General features: G+C 39.8%; 1 protein-coding gene across 3 annotated transcripts in view; it reads left to right on the forward strand.

Moving 5' to 3' along the window:
• The window catches only part of GLCCI1 (glucocorticoid induced 1), a 115,639-nt gene that overhangs the window by 77,129 nt on the left and 19,285 nt on the right, over positions 1-19,225 (forward strand). For 2 of the 3 annotated variants that reach the window (XM_050938629.1, XM_050938631.1), the window contains exons 4-5: positions 6,377-6,493; positions 12,003-12,155. In XM_050938629.1, the coding sequence (XP_050794586.1) occupies positions 6,377-6,493; positions 12,003-12,155 (270 nt within the window). The remainder of the gene's footprint in view (positions 1-6,376; positions 6,494-12,002; positions 12,156-19,225) is intronic. The other variant, XM_050938630.1, reaches the window with a different exon arrangement.

The raw sequence follows: 19,225 nt of genomic DNA on the forward strand, positions 1-19,225 counted from the left end.
TTTCCATAACAGAACGCTGAAAGGGCCAAACAATATCAAAACAGAGTATTCAAATGGATATCTGGGTGTATCCATTTGTGCTACCAAATCAACAATCTGCAATCCCCACCGGGAATTTGCACGCACTCCGCCAGAGCATTATCAACATCTGTGGCCTATCACTGACATTTGCAAAGCAGCTACCTGGGCATCAGCCCATACTTTCACTAAACGCTATGCTTTGAAACAACAATCAGCAGCAGATGCTCAGTGTTATCCACCATCAATAAACCAACTCCAAAGCCCCTTCCCTCCACTGAGGGGCACTGCTCTACAGTCACCTAAAGTGGAGCACCCACAGGGACACTTTTATTTGAAGAAGAGAAGGTTACTCACCTTGTGCAGAAACTGAGGTTCTTTGAGATGGGTGCTTCACTACCATCCCTCCCTCCCCTCTGCTTTGGAGTTTCACACCAGTTCTCTTGGGTAGAGAAGGAACTGGGGGACAGATGGCTGTGCACTGCTATATAAGCGCTCAGAGCAGTGCGAGGCGGCTACAGCGTGTGCATATCAATGGAGACTACGACAGGCTGGGGAAGGTGCATAAGGAAATGGAGGTTCAGGTGATCTTCAGTGGGATTCTGCCTGTCCTCAGAGGAGGAGAATGAAGGTGAGACAAGATTATGATGATCAACAGATGTCTAAGGCAGTGGTGCAATAAGGAGAGCTTTAGGATGTTTGACCACTGGGAGGCATTCATGGACAGAGGACAGTTCTCATGGGACGGACACCATCTGAGTAGGGAATGAAATAGACTTCTGGGATAGAGATTGGCATAAATCAGTAAGCGCTTTAAACTAGGAACTCGGGGCAGATGGTTGGGAGATTCTCATGAGATCTCCACACCTGATTTTAACCTTGAGAGAGTGGAAAATCAAGTATGAAATGATACAGCAATGGAGAAAGGAACAGCAGTGGGTAGGAGAATGAACATTTAAAAGGAAGTATAATTCTAATATAGTGAGATAGGTGATACTGGCAGTAGAATGACAGCACTTAATCGGGTGAGGAATGTTGGTGAAGCCAGGCAGCAATAATTGAGATGTTTGTAGACCAATGCAAGGAGCCTGGATAGCAAAATGAAGGAACTAAAACTACTGGTGCAGAAACTGAAACCAGATATTGTAGCAATAACAGAAACATGGTGGAATAGTAGCTATGACTGGATTACAGGTATTGAAAGATATGCTGTTCAGGAAAGACAGAAATAAAGGCAGAGATGGTGGAGTAGCATTGTATATTAATGATGAGGTAGATTGTAAAGAAATTAGAAATGATGGAATGGATAAGAGTCTATTTTTGGGCCAAAATCACATTAGGGAAGAAAGCTACTGAAGGTTCCCCAATATAGTGCTTAGGGTGTGCTACCGACCACCAGGATCCGATTTGGATATGGATAGAGACCTCTTTAATGTTTTTAATGAAATAAATACTACTGGGAATTGTGTTGTTATGGGAGACTTTAACTTCCAGATATAGATTGGGGGATAAGTGCTAATAATAATAATAGTAGGGCCCAGATTTTCTTGCCTGTGATAGCTGACAGATTTCTTCACCAGGCAGTTGCTGAACCAACAAGGCATGATGCTATTTTAGATTTCATATTGGTGAGTAGTGAGGACCTCATAGAAGAACTGGTTTTAGAAGGACAGCCGTGGTTTGAGGGATCATGAGCTAATTCAGTTTAAACTAAATAGAAGGATAAACAAAAATAGATCTGCAACAAGAGTCCTTGATTTCAAAAGAGCTCACTTTAAAAAATTAAGGGATTTAGTTAAGGAAGTTGATTGGACTGAAGAATTCAAGGGTCTGAATGTGGAGGAGGCTTAGAATTACTTTGTCAAAGTTGCAGAAGCTATTTGAAGCCTACATCCCAAGCAAGGGGAAAAATTTAATAGGGAAGGGTTGCAGACCAAGATAGATGAGCAAGGATCTCAAACAGATGATTAACCTCTTTGAGGTTAGAATGTGTAGGGATCAAGTGGGAACTGCCAAAAGCCAAGTAGAGTTGGACCTTGCAAAGGGAATTAAAACCAATTGTAAAAGGTTCTATAGCTCTACAATAAGAAAAACAAACAAGGAAAGAAGTGGGACTGCTAAATGCTGTGGTAGATGGGGTAGAGATTAAAGATTGTCTGGGCATGGCCTGATACCTAAACAATTACTTTACCTCAGTTTTTAATGAGTCTAATGAAGAGCTTAGGAGTAGTGGAAGGGTGGCTAATGGCAACGAGGATACAGAGGTAGAAATTAACCACATCTGAGGTGGAAGTCTAATTCAGACATCTTAATGGGACTAAATCGGGAGTGGAGGAAGGCAGATAATCTCCATCCAAGAATATTAAAGGAAATGGCACATGAAATTGCAAATCCAATAACAAGATTTTAATGAATCGGTAAACTTGGGGGTTGTGCCCTATGACTGAAGAATTGCTAATATTGTTCATCTTTTTTAGAAAAAGGTGGTCCAGGAAACTACAGGCCTGTTAGTTTTACCTCAATTGTATGAAAGGACTTGGAACAAATTTTGATAGAGAAAGCTGTTAAGACATAGAGGTAAATAGTAACTGGGATAAAATACAACATGATTTTACAAAAAGCAAATCATGACAGACGAATATGATCTCCTCCTTTGAGAAGATAACTGATTTTTTATTTTATTATTTTTTTTTTTTTTTTTAGACTAAGGGAAGGCCGTAGATCTAATCTACCTTGATTTCAGTATGGTATTGGAGAAGATGGGGATTAATCTGAGAATTGAAAGGTGGATAAGGATCTGGTTAAAGGACAGACTACAGTGGGTCATACTGAAAGGTGAACTGTCAGACTGGAGGGAGATTACTAGAGGAGTTCCTCAGGGATTGATCTTGGGACCAATCTTATTTAAGATTTGTATTACTAACCTTGGTACAATAAGTGTGTGTGAATAAAATTTGTGGATGACACAAAGTTGGGCGGTATTGCCAATACAGAGGAGGTCCGGATTATCATACAAGATGATCTGGATGATTTTGTAAACTGGAGTAATAAAAATGGGATGAAAGTTAGTAGTGCAAAGCTCAAGGTCATGCATTTTGGAGACTAACAACAAGAATTTTTGCTATGAAATGGGGATTTAACAGTTGGAAGCAACAGAAGAAGAAAGATCTGGGTGTAATAGTCATCCTGTGATAGACTATGTGCCGTCAATGTGATGTGGCTGTGAAAAAGTCTAATGCAGTCCTAGGTTGCATCATGTGAGGTATTTCCAGTAGAGACAGGGAAGTGTTAGTACCATTAGACAAGGCACTGATGAGACCTCATCTGGAATACTGTGTGCAATTCTGCTCTCCCCATTTAAGAAAGATGAATTCAAACTGGAACAGGTGCAGAGAAGGGCTATTAGGATGATCTGAGGAACGGAAAGCCTACCTTCTGACGGAAGACTCAGAGGTTGGCTTGTTTAACCTAACCAAAAGTTGGCTGAGCAGAACTACAGTTGTTCTCTATAAATACATCAGAGGGATAAATACCAGGGAGGGAGAGGAGTTATTTAAATTAAGCACCAGAGTGGACATAAGAACAAATGGCTATAAACTGGCCATCAACATGTTTAGGTTTGAAAATAGGCAAAGGTTTCTAACCATCAGAAGAGTGAAGTTCTGGAACAGATTTTCAAAGGGAGCAATGGAGGGCAAAAAACCTAGCTGGCTTCCAGACTGAGCTTGATATGTTTATGGAGGAGATGGTATGATGGGACTGCCTACAATTGCATGTGGCCCATCGGCAACTACCAGTAGCAAAAATCCTCAGAGCCCTCCCCATCTAGTGTCTCTTCTCCAGCTGCTGAGTTACTGCACAGAATTCTTTCCCAGGTATCTGCCTGGTGGGTCTTGCCCACATGCTCACGATCTAACTGATCAGCATATTTGGGGACAGGAAGGAATTTTCCCCAGAGTCAGACTGACAGAGACCCCAGGAGGTTTTTGCCTTCCTCTGCAGCAAGGGTCATGGATCACTTGCAGGTTTAAACTAGTGTAAATGGTTAATCCTTGTAACTTGAATTCTTTAAACCATGATTTGAAGACTTCAGTAACTCAGCCAGAGGTTAGGGGACTATTACACAACTGGGTAGGCATCAGAGAGGTAGCTGTGTTTAGTCTGTATCCACAAAAACAACAAGGAGTCCAGTGGCATCTTAAAGACTAGCAGATTTATTTAGGCATAAGCATTTCTGGGTAAAAAACCCACTTCTTCAGATGTATGGAGTGAAAATTACAGATGCAGGCATAAATATACTGATACGTGAAGAGAAGAGAGTTACCTTTCCAGTGGAGAACCAATGTTGACAGGGCCAATTCAATCAGGGTGGATGTGGTCCACTCCCAAGAGCTGATGAGGCAGTGTCAATATGAAGAGAGGGAAAATTGCTATTGTGTGAGCCAGCCACTCCCAGTCCCTATTCAAGACCAAATTAATGGTGTTAAATTTGCCAATGAATTGTAGCTCTGCAGTTTCTCTTTAAAGTCTGTGTTTGATGTTTTTTTATTGAAGTATGGCTACTTTTAAATCTATTAGAGAATGTCCAGGGAGATTGAAGTGTTCTCTTACTGGCTTTTGTATGTTACCGTTCCTGATGTAGAGACTATCCAGTTTGGCCAATGTACATGGAGAGGGGCATTTATGGCACATGATGGCATATATCACATTAGTAGATGTGCAAGTGAATGAGCCCCTGACAATGTTGTGGATCATGTTGGGTCCTCTGATGGTGTCGCTAGAGTGGGTATGGGGATACAGTAGGCAACGGGGCTCATTACAGGGATTGGTTCCTGAGTTAGTGCTTCTGTAGTGTGGTGTGTAGTTGCTGGTGAGTATTTGCTTCAGGTTGGGGGGCTGTCTGTAAGCGAAGACTGCCTGCCTCCCAAGGTCTGTGAGAGTGAGGGATTGTTTTCCAGGATAGGTTGTAGGTTGTTCATGATGTGCTGGAGAGGTTTTAGCTGTGGGCTGTATGTGATGGCCAGTGGCATTCTGTTGTTTTTCCTTGTTGGTCCTGTCCTGTAGTTGGTGACTTCTGGGTACCCCGCTTGCTCTGTCAATCTGTTTCCTCACTTCCCCAGGTGAGTATTGTAGTTTTAAGTGGGTAAATGAGGTTCTATGGTCTGCAATGTACAGGAGGTCAGACTAGATGATCATGGTGGTCCCTTCTGACCTTAGTCTTAATGTAGTCTCTATATGCTCCTTTTTTTGTTTCTCATGATTTGTGCAGTAATCTCTCTGTTTTGTGTACTGTTAGTAAATGCTATAAATAGAATTTTCTTCAAAAAGTCATATTAATGGGAATATCGTCCAAATCACCTTCTTGTAGCACGTTACCCAAGAAGGAATCTGTGTAGTATAATAGGACCTGCTCTGCCTTACTTCAGCTATGCAGACAGGAGAGTGTTTGTTTGACTTTAGCATTTTGAAACCATTGTCTCATCTCATGGACCCAAGGAGATTGAACACCAGGAGTGCAAAATGATGTGTCCCATACAATGGAACATAAGTATTAGCACACAAACACAAAACCTTTAAAGATTAGATGTGTTTAAAAGATCTGCTGTATTCAATCAGAAGTTATTGGGCTAGATGTAGGAATCCTTGGATGAAATTCTGTAACGTGTTATGCAGCAGGTCAGAGTAAATGACCAATAATGGTCATGGTCCCTTTTCACCTTAAAATGTGTTAATCTTTTTTAATAGGAAGCACTGTATAGTTGGTTTTGTTTTTGTTTGAAATCATCAGCACTTTGCCAAAGAGAATTGGTCTGCTTGGGGCAGTTTTAAAATAGCATTTTAAAATAGGCTAAAAGTGTGTTAGATAGCTTTTCTGAAGTGAAGCAATGCATGTTAGTTGTCAGATTTTGAAAACGTTTGTCAGTAATGGTGGGAAATGTCAATGATAAACATGGTTCTGTTTAGGACCAGGGAAATCTATGAAGTCTGTAAATTATTTTTCTCTGATGCCAAACCAGTTGAGAAGCAACAAAATCTGACAAAAGGCCAGAGTACGGAGGAATGATTGTGGTTTGCATCTATTATTAGGGCTTATTTTGCACCTGAGGAAAATTCAGCATTTAAATTGAGTTTGCTTTCAAATTCAGATTGTTAATTAAGCAAGTATTTTGGAAAAGAATGTAATGCATAGGCCAAATGATTGATGCCTGTGCTGCAAGAAGCAGAAGACTTGTTCCTTTATAAAATGCTCTAGAAAATATTTGGTTTTCTTTTGTCCATGATACTGCTTGATATAAGTAAAGGTATAAGCAGTTACCTGTGTCACATCTCAGCTTACCTTGATTTTATGTCTTTCCAGCAGATTGCCAAATTGAGGCAGCAGCTCCAACGCAGCAAACAAAGCAGTCGTCATAGTAAAGAAAAAGAACGTCAGTCACCGCTCCATGGCAACCATATAGCAATCAGTCAGACTCAGGTAAGCAGTTCACTGCTAGTATGAACAACCTTTTTTTTATTTTATTTTAAACAGAATTAAGTGATATAGCCTTCTGTTTCTTTCAATTTCGCCTTTGATTCCCTCCCCGTGTTTTAAGTGATGTTGAAATGCGTAACACAGATTGATGTCATGGGTGCTACTGGGATTTTATCCCAAAGTCACAATCATATAATAAAAAAGAGAACTGTGCCAAGAAAGCAACTTATGCCTCCTGTAAATGTTGAAAAATACCCTTTAAAAACTCTTCTTAAAAATACCCCTGCAGTCAGACATAGCATCAGCAAAAGGCTTCAGTGGTTGAGCTGAGACTACTTGTTATCTCCTTATGTCCATCTGACCACTGCCAGTTAATATCTTGGGAACACTGGCCGTCTCTCACCTCCAAGGAATGCCACTTCCATCAGTGCAGCAGCTGGGTTCTGGGAGGGCAAGCTGGTCTTACCTACCTTTTGTTCTTTGCTCCATTGGATCACTGTCACTGAGATGTTTGGGATCTCTGGGTCCAGAGGCAGTCTACTTCCACATACCTCCATACTTTGACGATGTTAAAAGATCCCCAGAAGCTTACTCATCGCCATGGCCTGCTGCAACATTAGCAAGGACACATCTTTACAGCAACAGAGAAGGTTAAGGGTGACTTGGTCACAACTAGTAAATAGCTATATGTGGAACAAAATTTTGGTAAGAGGGTTTTCAATCTCGCAAATGAAGGTGTAACAAGATTCAGTGACTGGAAGTTGAAGCTAGACAAATTCAGACTGGGAAATAAGGCAGAGGGTTTTTTTTAACAGTATGGATAATTAACCATTGGAACAACTTACCAAGGGTTGTGGTGGATTCTCCATCACTGGCAATTTTTAAATTTAGATTGGATGTTTTTCGGCAAGTTGCACTCTAGTGCAAACAAGATTAATTCAAGGAAGTGCTGTAGCCTGTGTTATGCAGGCGATCAGATTAGATCACAGTGGTTCCTTCTGGCCTTATAGTTAGAGTCCTGCATAAATCACAGTTTTTATTTTTAGAAAATTCACTACAGTGTAAATGGTAAAGTATTTGATTTCATGGAGATTGTAGGAAATGAATTTTACAACTAAATTTTAGTCAATTTGGAGGATGGAATGACCTTTTGAAGTAACACTAGTGAGTTTAAAAGATGGTATGAAACTGACTAGCATTACTTATAAGTTACTGACTACTAGCTGCATTTGTTCTCACCACTACTAAGTGCCCCTTTCCAATCCTCCTATCCTCTTGACCATTGCTGCATGTCTTCTCCCCTCACACCCTTTGCGCTTCTATATTCCTTCCCCTTGGACAAGCATCTAAATTCTGCTCATCCCATAAAAAGTAAGTACAGGCAGTTTGTTTTTCAGTGTAAAAGATTTTCTTTTTTCTTTGTGTTAATCCCATCAAATGGGATCTGCTGTACAAGTCCTCTCCCTCCAAAGTGCTATGCTCAGTGCCATATTCTCTATCATACCACATACTAACATGTCTTCCTTTATAACATCCCACCACTTCTTGCTCAACCTTTCTGTCTTTTTCCTTCTGTCTTGATCTGGTGGACTGTCTTACCACATAGTAGTTAGAACTGCACTTTACATGACCAAAACATCCGAGCCTGTACTCCCTCATTTTATTTTCATTTATGAATGTTACATTGAGCATGTACCTGTCTGTTATATTATTTGTTGAATAGTATGAATGTCACATTGCTTTAACGTACCACATTCTTTATGTGGTCTTTCTTGCTTACCCCAGTCATCCATCTCAACATTTGCATTTTTGTGGAACAGATCATTTGTTCATGTTTCTTCTTTGTTATTCAATACTCTACACTATAAATTAAAACTGGACAAACTGCTGGTTATAGACTTTCCCCTTTAATCTTATTGGTATCTTCCTATCACATACTAAACCACTTATCTCTCTCCATTTGAGGTAGGCATTTATTATCCTAGCTCTAATTTTGTCCTTCATTTCCCCTGATTCAGGAACCCAGATACCTGAAACTGTGTTTTTGGTATTCTCTGCCCATTTAGTTTCAAGAACAATTTTTCAGTGTTCACATTATTAAAATTACATACTATGTACTGTTTTTCCTCTGCTTATTTTGAGCACATCTCTCCAACACATCTCTCCATTTATCAGGATTTATCAGTGTACATGCATCCGACAAAGTGGGTATTCACCCACGTAAGCTCATGCTCTAAAACGTCTGTTAGTCTATAAGGTGCCACAGGTTTCTTTGCTGCTTTTACAGATCCAGACTAACACAGCTACCCTTCTGATACTTAGTGTACAAAATAACCATTTTAAAAAAAAGTCAGTTGATAGTCAAGTTCTTGCTTGGACTAGAAATGTATTCATTTTTTGTCATCCCCTTCCTCCTTCCCACTGTTTGTGTCCTCACTTGTTATGGTATGTCCAGATTTAGATTGACAAGATGGATGAGATAAAATACTTTATTGGACCAACTGCTGTTGATGAATGAGACAACCTTTTGAGCATACACAACTTTTCTTCAGGTCTGGGTTCGGTGTAAACTCGAAAACTTGTCTTTCACAACAGAAATTGGTCCAATAAAAGGTATCGCTTCACCTTCCTTGTCTCTCTAATACAGGGGTTCTCAAACTGGGGGTCAGGACCACTCAGGGGATCGCGAGGTTATTATATGGGGAGTCGCCAGCTATCGACCTTTACCCCAAACCCCACTTTGCCTCCAGCATTTATAATAGTATTAAATTAAAAAAGTGTTTTTAATTTATATGAGGGGGTCGCACTCAGAGGCTTGCTCTGTGAAAGGGGTCACCAGTACAAAAGTTTGAGAACCACTGCTCTAATATCCTGGATCCAACATGGCTTCAACATCACTGCAAACAAATTTAGGCTGGAAGCTCTTTCAGAACAGGGACTATTTCTTTCTTGTCTGTAAAATGTCCTACACAATTATAGTGTTGTATAAATAAATGTTTCTCTTTCCTTGTTCCTTAATACTTGTGAAATGTACATGGAAACAAGATCTTGGTTATTTAGTATATCTGTTCTTTAGAGTGTCTCAAGAAATCGTAAGTGTGAGTTTAATATGTCCTTTCCAAAGCCATCAATAGTGATGGCACAAACACGCATTATCGTGAAGAGCATAAAGCAAAAACTAACAAACTTCTAAACAGCATTTTCAATGCTAATGTTCTTAGTGTTGCCAAAATAAACTGGAGCTTGATGGGAAAGCGAACAAAAGAAATACAAGCATAATTCTGAATTTAAAAAAAAAACAAAAAACAAACCAAACATAATCTCAAATGTAACTTTAATCTTACAATTATAAATTAATGTTTCCGTAGCCATACTAACTCTTCCGTCTTGTCTTCATGAATTGCAAGTCTTCTATGAGATATGTAGTAATAAAGTGCTACATGCTGTGAGAGCATAGAAAAGGGTGCAGTAAAAGCATAAAACAATCCACAGTTGTCATGGCACAATTCCCCACTCTGAACCTTAGCGTCCACAAGATGGGGTACCAGCATGAATTCCTCTAAGCTCAATTACCGGCTTAGTACTTGTAGCGCTACCACCAACCAGGAATTCCAGTGCCTGGTACACTCTGGTCCCCCCAAAACCTTGCCCGGGGACCCCCAAGACCCAGTCCCTCTGGATCTTAACACAAGGAAAGTAAACCCTTTCCCTCACCGTTGCCTCTCCCAGGCTTCCCCTCCTTGGGTTACCCTGGAAGATCACTGTGATTCAAACTCCTTGAATTTTAAAACCGAGAGGACAGTGTACCTTTCCCCCTCCTTCTCTCTTCCCCTCCCAGATTCTCCCTGAGAGAGACAGTAATCCTGGCACAGAGAGAAATCAGCCTCTCTCTCCCTCTTCCCTCCTTTCTCCCCACCAATTCCCTGGTGAATCCAGACCCAGTCCCCTGGGGTCTCACCAGAATAAAAAAACAATTAGGTTCTTAAACAAGAAAAGCTTTTAATTAAAGAAAGAAAAAACAGTAAAAATTATCTTTGTAAATTTAAAAAAAAAAATGGAATAGGTACAGGGTCTTTCAGCTATAGACACTGGGAACACCCTCCCAGTCTAAGTATACAAGTATAAATTAAAATCTTTTCAGCAAAAAATTTGAACTCCTTTCAGCCAAATACACATTTGCAAATAAAGAAAACAACCATAAGCCTAACTCGCTTTATCTACCTAGTACTCACTAGTCTGAACTTATAAGAGCCTGTATTGGAGAGATTGGAGAGAAACCTGGTTGCACGTCTGATCCCTCCGAGCCCCCAGAGTGAACAACAACCAAAACTAACAGCACAGCACAAAAACTTCCCTCCCTCAAGATTTGAAAGTATCCTGTCCTCTGATTGGTCCTCTGGTCAGGTGACAGCCAGGCTCACTGTTCTTGTTAACCCTTTCCAGGCAAAGAGATATGAAGCACTTCTGTTCTATTAACTCTTACTTATCTGTTTATGACAACAGTGCAATTTAGACTGAACTGTAGAAGTATAAATAGTTTTGTTCCTGTTCATTATGTTATTTGCTCAATACTGTGAATGTCACATTGCTCAGTATTCACTGATCACATAATGAAAGAACCTAATGTTATGGTAACATTAATTTCCAGCCTTTAATTCACTTGTTTAAATCAAGAAGTTAATGTGGTTTTGAGGAAAGGCATACCTGTATTTATTTGAATGCCTGATCTTCAAATGACTAAGTGGATTCTCCTCTGATTTTTGAGGTAAAAGCAATATCTCGAACAAACATGGGACAAGGGTGTAGTTCTGAAAATAAAGGTTTAGAATGAAAGTTTCATTTTACCTTTACCATAAACCAGTCAAAAAAGGGGGAAAAAAAACCCTGCATAAAGAGATGGTTAATGTTCCATGGCTAGGCACTCAAATGTCAGGAAATGCAAGTTAAACATGAGCATACATTTGGGCCAGTATACAAAATAAACCAGCAGCATTTCTAGAGTAAGCATATACATGATATGGGGAAATTACAAAGAAGTGGTCTGACTGGATTTGTTTTTTTTCTTTACATTTTTCTTTTTACTACTTCTACCTATTTGAAGGCTTTATGTTTGTCAGAGGTTTTTCTCCCTTTGCATTCTGCATGCCACACCTTTGCATTCCCTAGAAATTATACAAGCCAAGTATTGAAAAGCACTGCAGTAAAATATTTCGTATAAAATTCTGTTGTTCACTTTACAAGAAAAAATAGTGAGTGACATTAAATGTATGTGAGCTTTAATTTCTGTCTTTGTAGTTTCTTAATGGTAAGTACATTTTTTAATATTCAGTTCACAAATTAAAGATGAAAATGAGCTTCTCTAGATTTTAAAATGAGTGCATGATTCTTTAATTCTCTGTCTATAGATTTTTTAAAATATGATATGACGTCACTAATACTGACCCAATGTTTCATCTCCCAAAACTCTCCAGTTTTAAAGCCTATATAATATTTTATCTCGTTGACCTTGTAGGCTTCTATCTCAAGATCAGTCCCTATGCCACTGTCAAATATTTCAGTGCCAAAATCAACTGTTTCACGTGTGCCGTGCAATGTAGAAGGAATAAGCCCTGAATTAGAAAAAGTATTCATTAAAGAAACCGGTGGAAAAGAAGAAGTATCCAAGGTAAAGTTTAAGTTTTTGGGGTGTTTTTACATTTTTTACAGTCAGAATTTAGTAACGTGTTGTGAGAACCTTCGAAATGACTGAAACAACATAGCTTTATATCTAGGGTTGGCTTGAAAATTTTCCGTTAACTTTTTCTATGGAAAAATTGAGGCTTTGGCTAAATAGTTTTTTCTGTGAAAAATATCTGCTTTCCACAGAACACTTCAGTTTCATCAAAACCTCACATATTTCAGCTAAAACCAAAATATTTCCATTTCATGCGGCAAAACTTAGTACGGTAATAGCTTGTGTTATCTGGCACTTTACCAACCTGAAAACTCTAGAAACTGGCATTTCAGGGCGCCAGATCTGGGCGGCATCACCTCGGGTGGTTCCCTGCAAGCGGTGACATGTCCCTGCTGCTCCTAGGCAGAGGAACAACCACAGGAGCTCCATGCGCTGACCCTGCCCCACTCCAAGCACTGGCCTCGCAGCTCTCATTTGCTGGGGACTGCGCCTGTGGACGGAGGCAGCACCCAGAGCCACGTGGCTGCGTCTCCGCTTAGGAGCAGTAGGGACATATCACCACTTGCAGGGAAGCGCCCAAGGTGACTGCTACCTGGATCCGGCACCATGAAACCCCTCCCACAACCCCACCTCCTGCCCCGAGCCCCCTACCGCCCCCAAACTCCCTCCCAGAGCCTGCACCCCTTCCTGAGCCCCCTCCCTCTTAGTTAACTGGAATTTTTGACTTACTGGCAACTCTCATTCCCCCAACATGCCAGATAACAAAGCTTTTACTGTATCTGCTTTTACAAAAGGTCATACAGTGGCTTTACGTACATGAGTTTTGAGGTGCCAAAACTTGGTATTTATGGTCCTTCATTGTGGTGATAAACACAAAAAGTAGTAAAGTAATCCTACCTTCTCCAGAGGCTTATTCAAGGCTGTTCATATATTTTGCATTAAATCTGGTCTTCCAAGGCTTGCATTTTCTATTTAGAAGTGGCCAATATTTTGACAATATTAAAAAAAAAATACCAAAAATAATACACATATTGTCTTTGTGTTATCTCCTAGAGTGTATATTACTGTGCCACTGCTGCTGGTTAGAGTTGTGATCTGTTAAAGTCAGAGGTCATTATCAATTTGTCTGATAAATACATTATTCTTGGACTCTAACATCTTCTTATTGTACATGTTGGGCTTTAAGCTGTAAGTTGCTTGAATGCTCTGCCTCTGATCCAGCGAAGCAGTTAAGCACATAAATGTTTGCTGGATTGGGGCCAGAGAACTCAGCCGTGACCCTATCTTCCAAAGGCCTTGCCGGATCTAGGGTTTTTTTGTGTTCTAAGAATCATAAGTTGGAAATATGACCTTAAGTCTAGTACAGCCTTTTGCCAGTGGAGATTTGTTTAGTATTGCACAAGACACTTCCTTGTGCTTTGTAAAGTCTAATTTAAAATGTTCGAAGAGAAGGAACCTCCATCACTTTCATGCATATATTATTCCACAGCTTAATAAATCTCACTGTTGGGAAGTTTTTACTAATATAAATACTTAAAATGAAGAGAAAAATATAAATTATCCTATTTCTTCTCATTTTATCTCTTTATATTAACTTAAATAACTCTTCTCCGTCTTCATTTATGAACTTCGAAGTAATAATTTAAAATAATAGCCTTGACTGCCTTTGGGAGAAGTTGGTCTACTGGCTTATTTTGCTACTATAAGAAACTAGGTGGACAAATATTTCTAGAATATGCACTGTCCAATATAGTTATCTAGTCAAGTAATGCATATTTAACTCTTAATATTTGCTTGTATGTCAAGCCCTCCATATCCCTGATACATTTTGTTGCTGTACTGTGAACCTCTTCCAATTTCAATGTCTTTTTCTTGTAATGAAAGTACTAAAACTGAACAGAATATTGTAAGTGCAGTTGCACCAGAGCCATACTGAGGGTGATTATTATTTTCTTGCTCCACTGCCTCTATATTTGCTGCTCAGAATTGCATTGTTCCTTTGGTCTGCAATAATGCATTGCAATTTCATCGTGGTTTTTCATTATCATTCCTAAGTTTATATGAGCATTACTGCTTTCAAGAATTCTCTCTCCTGTTGAATAACTATATTTTGGTTTATTTTTCCTTAAATGTTATAAAATGCATTTTATTTTTTGCTGTTTCTGATTTTTTTTATATATCCTCTTATATTTTGTCATTTTTCCCATCTCTTCTCAATTTATCTGTGAATTTTGTCAACGAGCTCTTTATTCTGTTTTTTTTTTTTTTTTTTTTTTTTAGATCAATAAACTTTAAATAAGACTGGGTACAATGTAGGACCAAATTTAAGCCCTAGGGTACATGGGTGCAGCTCCATTGACTTCATCTGAATTACTCTTACATCAGAGCTGAAATTTAATCCACAGATTCAGTTGGTAATCTATTAAACTTCTTCCCCAATTTGATACTTATCATTATATTCTGTTTACAGTCTTTCAGAAAGCCTTTTCAATCCACATAAATCTTCACATGAATCAGTTTGAATTAATTAAGACTTGTGTTTGCGGAACACGCTTTATACTAGCACACAAATAAATTGTTTCCTGCTTTCCTTGTGCTAACTTAATTTTGTAAGCATATTGTTTTTAAATGAACATTTACATTAGTTTGCAAGATATATTCCGTTTCACCCCATGCTGTTTATTGCTTTTGAGTCTCTAAAACAGGGCTCGGCAAGCACCCTGGCGGGCCTAGCCAGTTTGTTTACCTGCCGCGTCAACAGGTTTGGCCAACCACGGCTTCCACTGGCCTTTTTCTCTTGTTAAAAATAGTTAAATATTAGCCATTTCTGAGTCCTTGTTAATATTATCCTATCCTTATTTATTAATGGACTTAATTTCTTTCTACTTCTGCTTCCTTTCTTAATGCACATATGAAAGCCCTCTATATTCCTCTTAGCTGCTGTTGGTTCTCCTCCCCTGCCCCCTTTTGGCTAGCACTAATCCATTCTCCTTTTTGCTGTCTGTTTTGCCAGGAAGCCTTAGCTGTATTCAGAATGCTGCCCCTGGAATTGTGCTACCCAAAGCAAGTGCTTGCTTTGCCTAGAGCCGGTCCTGCTTCCTGAAGCCATGTGTATGGATTTGGAGGCTGGATTTTGTCATCGTAGTCTGCAGTAGATATACAATATAATGTGTTTGTGGTGGCTGGAGTGGAGTATTGAATTTATTTAGATGGAAAACATGATCAACCTCTCATGTTTGATGTATGGAAAATCATGGGTGTCCAGTTACAGGGCATTTTTCTACTTGTTCAACCAATAGACAAATGCCCAGCAGCTGGACATTGTTTTTCTGTACATTACATATAAATGAACATATCTGATCTGAAACCTTTATATGAAAGTTTTTAAAATTAGAACATTTTAGCTGTATAAAGATGTGACACTATTTGTTTAAAAAAAAAAAGCCATCCTAGAAAAGATTGGACTTTTAAATGTTCACTTTACCCATGTATTTTGTTTAAATTTCTAATACTTGTGTAACAAGAGAGTAAACTAGTTTGTGTGTGTCCTTCTGTCCAAGGGGTCAATCTTGTATTAAGATATGACTGTTTTCTAAACTCCATAAGTGTGAAAGATCCTTGCAGTATCCCTATATCTCCTGTTTGAATATTCACTGGGTTTCATTTATTCTTATTCCAAGGGACTCTTGGAATGCATTGTAGATTTTTGCTTTCACTGGTCTTAACTATGTCTGCTTCTACTACAGTGTTGCTCAGGTTCACTGCTATTATAAGGGCAAAGGCAATTTGTATCTTATCTCTGCCTTCTTTATGTTCCAGCCTGGATGGTGGTTTTAAATAGAAAACATTCTAACTTTGAGAAAAGAATATTTATTTCCTAAACAGCTATAAGATATGTGGAAATTAGATCTCTTGTGCCTATTATGTGTATACTGCATCTCAGTAACGTTACCAGTGCTCAGATTGTAAGTGGCTTCCTTCTTAAAGAATTAAGACTGCCACTGAGTGTAGTTTATTGGTGAATTTTAATAGAGTACCTTGAGAAGGGTATGCTGCTGTCAGATTGGCCATGTTTTTATCTCTGCTTAAGGGACTTTTTGCAAGAAAGAGAAGGAGACAAATAGCTGTCATTGTCTGGGTTCAGTTAGCATTCTGTCAGTATGCAAAAGACTAACACACATGACTTGATTCTCTTAGCAAAAACACTCTCAATACAAAAATGTTTATGTAATTTTCCATGAATTTATCATTATAAGAAGTAAAAGCAGCTGTTGTGAATTATTTCATTTCTTCAGTTTAAAATTGTGAAGACCTCAATTTTTAACATACTCCATAAACCATAGGTATGGCTCATGGAAAGTAATTTTGAAACACTGATATAAGTTGTTAAAAGCTGTTCAGACTATTTAAAATATTTTGATTTTTATTTGCTGGAATTTAAAAGCTTTGCACAAAAAGCAACATTAAAGTGAAAGTTTACAGTTAGTATTTTTACAGGGTTTTTTTAAATTGCATTCCTCAGTACAGTAAAGAGGCTTGGATTTTATATGAAGGGGAAGTAGAATTCTGCAGAAAAAAAGTAGTCTCTGAAATATCTGTGAGCATTTTCTAAGTAGTGAACACCATTTAAGGTACATAGAATAGTGTCTGTCTAAGAATGAAAACTTTTATTTTCCATAATCTTAGCTTCATGGCAAGGTGAAATATTTTGTATGTGATATACTTCCTGACTGCACAGTGGCATTTTTGCCCCTCAAAATTGAAGTATTTAAAACTACTGACTTATTAAGATATTCCTGTTTGAGGTACGATTTTTTTTTCCTTTTTTACATACTTGTTAATCTTCTTTATAGTGAAATCTAATTCCTGATTAGTGATTAATGTTCATCTTCAGAGGAGTAAGATAAAATGATGTTTTCTCGATAATTCAGAGAACAATTGATTGTTGTTGCTAAATGAAGCATCTACATTTGATCCTTCTCAGGAAACAGTCTGTTTCATATGATTGGATTGCAGCTTTCTTTTTTCCATTCACAATGGCATGTGAAAAGAAGAGTGAAATTTAAGCTAGGTAGTCATAAAATTTTTACCCATGTTATCAGTAGCTTTATGAAGTTTTTACTGTGAAATATTTAGTCTATATGATATTACATACAAAAAACACATTGAAAGAACATTATTAAAGTTATAAAGTGAAAGCACTCAGAAGTTAGGAAATGGCAGAATTAATGCTGTCTGTGCCACAGAGCTTCTATGTGGTGCTAAGCAAGCCATTTGTTCAAAGTAAAAGTCCTCTAGAATTTTTCAACAGGGGCAAAACAATGCATTTTCCCCTAGCCTCACTCTCAGAAATGGCTGAACCATTTTGACTAAAATAAAATTTAAAAAAATCTCTTTCCTAGTCCTCACCTAAATGAGACTAAAATTGATGTGTGTGTGTTTTACTGGTTTTATTTGTTCCCCCTTTCCTGTTTTTAAGTGCAATATAATTCAGATTTGTAGAGCCCTGCGTGGATACACAAATGTGTATCCGCATTTGATCCATAGTCCACAAAAATTATCTGTGGATTTGGAGGGCTCTACACTGTGTGTCGGGCTGAGGCTCCAAGGCAGTTGTCCTGCCAGAGCCCGGTCAGAGAGAGCCACATGAGCAGCTGTGGGAAGCCTGCACAGAGTCGTGGACCCTCCACCTGCCCTTGGCCAGGTGGGGAGCCTGGGGGATGGGGACATGGCTGGGGACTCCTCTCAGTCCCTCCTCCTGCTCCGTGGGCAGGTGGAGGGTCTGCCACAGCACCCCAACTGGGCTCCAGGCTGGCCTGGGAGGGGGAGACCTGTGGAGCTGCCTGGGGGCTGCTTAGGCCCCCCACCCAGGGCAGGTGGAGGGTCCGCCGCGGCTCCCCACAGCTGCCCTCCCTGCTCTTACTGTGGCCAGGCTGTGGCTCTGAGCTGTCTCCCTCCACAGCCAGAGCTGTGCTAGCAGCTGTGAGATGCCACAGTGGACCCTCCACCTACCCTGGGTGAGGGGCCTGAGCAGCCCCCTGCCAAAACTCCCAGCCCCCTGCCCAGTATCCCTGCCCTCTAAGCTCACCACCCAGGGCAAGTGGAGACACCCAGGGTCCCCACACCTGCCGGCACAGCTCTCCTGGAACCCAGCTCTAGCCGAGGAGCGGCTCTGAGCTGCAGCATGGCCACGGTAAGAGCAAGGCAGGCAACTGTGTGGAGCTGTGTGGGCAGGGAGCTCGAGCAGCCTCCGGCCCGTGTCCCTGCCCCTCTGCCCGCCCAGTGCCCCTGCCCCCCAGCCTCTCTGCCCAGGACAGGTGGAGGGACCCAGGCTCTTCACAGCTGTCTCCGTAGCTCTCCCTGACCCAGCTCCAGCCGGGGGTGGTGTATATGTGGACCTGCCACTGGGTGTGGGGCCCAAGCAGTCCCCCATCCCAACCCCGCCGCAGATATAAAGCGGATAACCACAGGTTTGCAGGGCTCTACAGATTTGACTTGAGATGTTGAAAGAACATGTTCTCAAAGACAAAACTATATACCCAGGGGGGAAGAATAGCAAATGGGAGAGTACATCAATCTGGTTTGTCATTGTCACCAAAAGGGGAGTGAGTGGAAGGGGCTTAAACAGTGGACCAGAAAATGGTAAGCCACAGTTAAAAAAGTGTTTTGTTTTTTTTAAACTAAGCATGTAACATACTATTATATTTTCATCTTTCATTGTGCTCTCTCACCAAAACTAGTTACACCAAAGCATAAAATCTTATCCGTCGGAGATCTTAAGGTGATTTTTTTTCCTTTTGTAAGTATAGTAACTTATTGGAAATAATTATACTAGTGTAATCTCTGTTTAACAAAATTGAGAAGTTAAGCAGTTATTATTTAACATTTTGTATTATTATTTATTTAGGCAGAATAAATCTTAGCACACTAAGGGCTTGGCTACATTCGAAACTTCAAAGCGCTGCTGCGGGAGCACTTTGAAGTGTGAGTGTTGTCGCAGCACCAGTGCTGGGAGAGAGCTCTCCCAGCGCTGCATGTAGTGCACCTCCCCATGGGGATTA

This window comes from Gopherus flavomarginatus, chromosome 2 (genome assembly GCF_025201925.1).
Source record: "Gopherus flavomarginatus isolate rGopFla2 chromosome 2, rGopFla2.mat.asm, whole genome shotgun sequence".
Classification (NCBI taxonomy): Eukaryota; Metazoa; Chordata; order Testudines; family Testudinidae; genus Gopherus; species Gopherus flavomarginatus.